Below are 6,397 nucleotides of genomic sequence, written 5' to 3'. Positions count from 1 at the left end.
TTAATCAATCACTCCACAATTCAGAAGAACATATAATTCAGCAGCACTAAACTCCTGAGTAGTCAAATGCCTTCCAAAAGGTTTCCCAAAAGGCCGACCTTGATGAGTAAAAATGGATGGACGATCCATGAGATCAAACTCCCCTTCGTCTTCATTACGGAGAACTTGATTTAACCTCGTTTGTATAGAAGGCTCAAAATAATGCGAACAGAAAGTTGATATTTCTTCTATGATGTAAGCCTCGACAATAGAACCTTCAATCGATGCTCGATTCTTTACCTTCTGCTTTATATTATGCATAAGCCTATAAATAAGATTAATATGTTAATTTCTCAAATTTAATGGATACAAAGAAACTATTTAATGGATTTACAGAAATTGTTACCTTTCAAAGGGGTACATCCATCTGTACTGCACGGGCCCCCCAACCTTAGCTTCATAAGCTAGATGAACAGGTAAGTGCTCCATTGAGTCAAAAAATGCAGGAGGGAATATCTTCTTAAGTTTGCAGAGAGTTACCACAATATTTTTCTCAAGAACCTCCATATCTCGGACACGCAGAGTTGTGCTGCATAAATCTCTAAAGTAACAGCTTAATTCTGTCAATGCATTCCACACTGGTGCTGGCAATACTTCACGGAATGCAATTGAAAGCAATCTCAGCATGAAAACATGACAATCGTGACTTTTTAACCCGTAAAACTTATAATCATCCAGGTTAACACACTTCGATATGTTTGAAGCATATCCATCAGGGAGTCTTAACCCTTTCACCCACTCGCAGACCTCCATTGCTTGGTCTTTGGACAATACATAGGAAGCTGGAGGCTTAACTAGCTTTCCATTAACAAATTGAATCCTCAACTTAGGACGCTTGCAATACAGCTCTAAATCTTGCCTTGCTTTCACATTATCTTTAGTCTTCCCTTTTACATCCATACAAGTGTAAAATATATTGAGAAACACATTTCGAACAATATGCATGACATCTAAATTATGTCGAATAAGTAGTGTATGCCAATAGGGCAACTCCCAAAATATGCTCCTTTTCACCCAATTATGATCTTTACCGAATTCAGGAATGGTGTGCTTAGGGGCTTTCAAACCAAAAGTTATATTAGGTAAGGCAGAGACCCTATTTTTCAACTCCTCACCAGACAGTCGAGGAGGTGGGGGGTCTGTCTCTATTCTACCATTGAAGAAACCATCAACTTGGTATCTGTATGCATGGTCCATGGGCAAGAATTGACGATGGCAGTCAAAAAAAGAAGTCTTCCCACCATGTTGTAGTGTAAAAGTTTTTGAGTTCTCCATACAATACGGGCAGGCCAACTTTCCATGCGTACTCCATCCTGAAAGCATGCCATATGCAGGAAAATCGTTGATAGTCCACAATAAAGCTGCCTTCATTTGAAAATTCTCTTTTCTAAAAATGTCATAAGTGCTGACCCCTACTTTCCACAATATTTTAAGTTCATCAATCAAAGGCCTAAGCAAGACATCGATACTTTTGCCGGGGCTCTTAGGTCCAGAAATGACTAAACTTAGAAAAATGTAGGGTCGTTTCATACATATTGATGATGGAAGATTGTAAACTGTTACGAAAACTGGCCAACAAGAATAAGGACGAGCTGATTGGCTAAAAGGGTTAAAACCATCAGTACATAACCCAAGTCTCACATTACGAGGCTCGGTAGAAAAGGATGGATGAATGCGGTCAAAGTGCTTCCAAGCCTCCCCACAAGCAGGATGCACCATCTCATCTGAATCACCTCCCTTCACATGCCATGACATGTTTTCAGCCGTTCTGCTTGACATAAAAAGCCTCTGAAGTCTTGGTGTTATTGGAAGATATCGCAACCTTCTATAAGGAACATCTTTTCTCCTACCACCACCATCATTTCTTCTGAGTTTATATCGAGGATGACCACAAATGGTACACTCAATCAAATTCTCTGTTTCCTTATAGAATAGCATACAATTATTCTCACAAACATCAATACTTGTATACTCCAATCCCAACTTCCGAAGCATCTTCTTTGATTGATAGAAATCAGGGGGCAGCTTCTCACTTTCCGGCAACATATTCTTCACTATTTTCATGATTCGATCATAGCAAGATATGCTCATATTAAATTCAGACTTGCAATTTAATAATTGACTAATAGCAGATAACTTAGAGTGTTTTTTACACCCTTCCCACAAAGGTACTTCTGCATCTTTCAACAAAAAATAAAAATCTGCAGCATCCTTGTTTGGCTCTTCCTTATGATTAACTTCAAGTGCACTCCTCAAATGAAGTTCCTCTTCTGGGCCCATAGCTTCCATCACCATGGTTCTATATTGCTGACCATGTTCACAACCAACATCCATTGATGTCGATGCTTCTACTGCACTTGTACTTATAGGAGCAACTGCACCAAGTAACTCCCCATGTGCAAACCATGTTGAATACCCCGGTGTAAACCCCTTTCTCAAAAGATGAACATTGACCGTATCACGGTTAAGAAATTTCTGATTGTCACATCTTATACAAGGGCATCTAATCTTATCACCACTACAATACTCTAACTGAGTAAATGCAAACTCAAGGAACCCTTTAACTCCATCACAGAACTCAGCTCTTATATAACCATTTTCACTAAGTCGGTGGTACATCCAATTACGATCAACTAACATAGTTCCTCTAAAAATCAAAAAAATAAAACAACATAAGAAAGCCTAGAAAATATTAGAGAGATGATAAAAAAAGAAAACAACATAAGAAAAACCGAACCATTAAAAACACGAAAGGCAAGATCATAAAAAAATGTAAAAGAAACAAAAACTGGTATGATATTTATGAAAATGAGAAGTTATCATAAGCATGACAAAAATAACTCATTCAATCTTGTCCCAGCATCAGTGACATTAAAAAAACATTCAATATTTACAAAAAGCTGAACATAAGGAATTAATCTTTACAAGTTATCTGTTCATTCATCTAATAACAGCAATATTCAAAAAGCATTTAATTTTTACAAAGACAAGGAATACAAGTCAAATCATCCAAATTTACATATGGAATACTATCTGCTTCACATAGAACAAATGTCAATATACATGATCGCCTCTCATGCTAGGAAAGCATGGTACTTCTTAGCAAGCCTTTTGACCAGCTTCTTGATTGCACACTGGAAATAAGTCACAACCATGAAGCAACACCACTTTCCACCACTTTTCATTTTTCCTTGCAGATGAACAATGATTGTAGTAATGAATAACATAGCAGCCAGTATTAAAATCCATGAACTTTACAGAGTCCCAACCCATCAACCCTCAAAATTACAACAGCTTATTTTTCAACAAAGCTTATTTTAAGATTACAACAGAGCTGGCAAATGGGTTTATTTTAGACATCAAAGGTCTAAAATCCATGAGCTTATTTTAAGATTACAACAGAGCTGACAAAGAAACCATCAAATCACTAAAATCCATGAGCTTATTTTCATATGAAATTACAACAGAGCTGGCAAATGGGTTTAAGATTTTTTAAATAGAGCTGATTTTAGACAAGTCCTTCCACTCGAGTTGCAAGCAAGTTGGGCTGCAAATGGGTCTATAATAATCTCTGATTCAAGCGAGTTGCAAACAGAGCTTAAACAGACCATGATTGAACAGACCATGATTGAACAACTGCTTCCCTTAAACAGAGCTTAACAATAATAACAGAGCTTAACAAATGGGTTTAAGATTGAACAATAACGCTTGCAATACAACTCGAGTTGCATCAAGAATAATTCCAGCATATTAAAAATTAAAATGGGAGGGGGGCGCCGATGGATCCACCTTTTCTTTTTCCATTTTATTTCAGAGGCTGATTTTTTTTCAATCCAAAATATTATGTAAAGGAATCGATAAGAAGTCTTCCAATTAAAAAAGGGGAATGCATTTATAAAGTTACTATAGTCCTATAGCAGTTTCCCCCCAAGCCTGCTGCATTATATAAAGCAGAGACAGGCTTATTCACAATGCAAACAAAAACGATTGAAACTATTGCACAGTATTGTAAAACCACTCCCTTCTTAACTATGCCAGATAATGACTAGATGAAGATGAACACAAAGAGATGCAAACACAGGCGGAGATGAACACCTTCGTTTCTTTTACTTTGTTATCATGGGATAAAAGAAAATGGGGTTAGGGTTTACCTTCGGGAAGAACCAATTTAGGGTTTTGAAAACCCTAGCCGACGATCAAGAAAGAGGGGGGTGCCGACGGGGTGATGTAGCCACAAGTTTGATCCCGGGTGAGAAGGAGATGAACACAGGCGCCGAGCAAAAAAATAATGAAACCCTCGGTAGGTTAGGGTTTACCTCCGGGAAGCCCAGTTGTGGGTTCTGAAAACTCTAGCCGACGAGCAAGAAGGAGGGGGGCGTCGACGAGGTGATGTAGCCGCGATCGGGAGGCGTGATGTAGCCAGAGAGGAGAGGGAGAGGCCGGAGGTGGAGGAGAGGAGAGGCCGGAGGTGGAGGTAGAGGAGAGGAGAGGCCGGAGGTGGAGGAGAGGAGAGGAGATGGGAAGCCGGAGGGGAGGTGGAGGAGAGGAGAGGAGGCGTGATATAGTCGGCAAGGGGGAGCCGGAGAGGAGACGCCGCAGGCGGAGGAGACGAGAGGAGATGGGAAGCCGCCCAAATCCCTAACTCGGGACTCCACTAAGAAGTCGGTCTGCAAGCCAAATTTCATATTAAACAATTTCTAACCTATAAGGCTATGGGCTAAGTCGGTTTGCAACCCAAATTTCATATCAAGCTATTTTTTATCTATAAAGCTGATTGGATGAAGGAAAAAATAATTTTGAACTATAAAGCATGGTAAAAAAATTCCAGATCTTCTTCCAAAATCCAATCCCATTGCAGAAAAGTTGCAATAGGGGTGCAAATGGGTCATGGGCGACACCATGAGATTTGAAAATGAGAAGAAGGAATTTGAGTTTTCTGGAGAAAAATTGGAATTTGGGTTATCGAAGAAATTTGGGCGGAACGGCGGGCACACTTAGTTTCATTTTAGATTTTCCTCCTTTTATCTTTTTTTTAAAATTTAGATTTACTCAAAAATAATATTTTTAATTTTTTGGAATTAAAAATTAAATTTGGTGACGGAAATTTTTGTTAATAACCTGTCACCGCCAAAAATAATTTTTAAAAATTTATAAATACTTGGGTTACGATATTTGTGACGGCTGCATTTGTCACTGTCTGGTTGCAATTTTGGTTATCATATTGCTGACAAATATCCCGTCACTATGATGGTCACTAAGTTCTGGCGCCCATCCTACCCGCGCATTCTATGACCGGTCTGTCACTAATCGGTCACTAAGTTAACACCACGGTGACCAAATTTCTGTCGGTCACTAATCCGTCACAAATAGTGACTGATAATGGTCCGTCACGAATTTTTCGTCACTATACGTGCATTTTCTGGTAGTGAAACAGAAAGTTATGGTTTTTATCATATTGACAAATCGACACCTGAAGAACATGAGACGACCCTAGGACAATAAGAGTCGACCCTAGAAATAGATGAGTCAACTCCTGAATGGCTATAGAGAAAAAATAGAGAGCTAGAAAAATCATCGCTTCGGTGAGTCGACCAGTGAGAATCTTGGCATTCTAAAGATGACCTCGAGCCAACATTTTGGACAATGGGCGACAAGAGAGGTGCACACAAAACTTTTACATTTCATATCAAAAAAATATATGATTACAGCAGGTCAAATACCAAATCAAACAACTATAAGAGAAAAGTGCTTAGGTCAGCCGAGCCCTAGTTAACGACTTCGGAAAGGTTACCCGACTTAGGAGACGATTCTTAATATTGTCTCGTCCCTACATATTGGCACAAAGAAGCAAAAGAGAGAGGTCTACAAAAGCCTATCACTTGGGGTTCGATAGCTTCTCATCCTCCCCATCGCTGCTTTTCATCTCCTTATCCTCCCAATCATTGTTCCACACTCAAGGTTCACATTGCTATCCGTGGTTAAGTCAAGGTTGCTGAAATTCAACCAAGGGAAGAAACTCGACACCTAGCTCTAGCACTCGTCGAAGACCTCTATGAAGGCCTCTACCACGGTTAAGGCAAGTTGTGCATGGTAGATCTATGACGCCTTTAATCGCTCTATCGCTTGAAGAGCCTTATTCTTAGGTTGAGCGATCTAGAACCAGGCGACCTTCAACTCCTCCTCTACAGACCATTGCTACTTGGGTCTAATTCTTCTTGACCACTAACTTACTTTTGAGGGACCTAACTTTAGCTTCCGCCTTTGCAGCTTTCTCCCTAGCCTCTTATAAGGCTATTCGAAGTGTCTCCACTTGGTTTTGAAGGCACCGATCCCTAGAAGAATCCATCCTATAGAGTGA

At 39.6% G+C, this 6,397-nt stretch overlaps 1 protein-coding gene across 1 annotated transcript; it reads right to left on the bottom strand.

The window, feature by feature from the left end:
- On the bottom strand, positions 1 to 2,679 carry LOC120112089. The gene is made up of 2 exons (XM_039130655.1): positions 386 to 2,679; positions 1 to 304 (listed from the first exon to the last, which is right to left on the bottom strand). The coding sequence occupies exons 1-2, from the start codon at positions 2,677 to 2,679 to the stop codon at positions 1 to 3; spliced, it is 2,598 nt and encodes an 865-aa protein (XP_038986583.1).
- Between the last annotated feature and the right edge of the window lie 3,718 nt (positions 2,680 to 6,397).

The sequence above is a fragment of the Phoenix dactylifera genome, chromosome 10, assembly GCF_009389715.1.
Source record: "Phoenix dactylifera cultivar Barhee BC4 chromosome 10, palm_55x_up_171113_PBpolish2nd_filt_p, whole genome shotgun sequence".
NCBI classification, from domain to species: Eukaryota; Viridiplantae; Streptophyta; class Magnoliopsida; order Arecales; family Arecaceae; genus Phoenix; species Phoenix dactylifera.
This window is presented reverse-complemented; position numbering and strand designations above follow the sequence as displayed.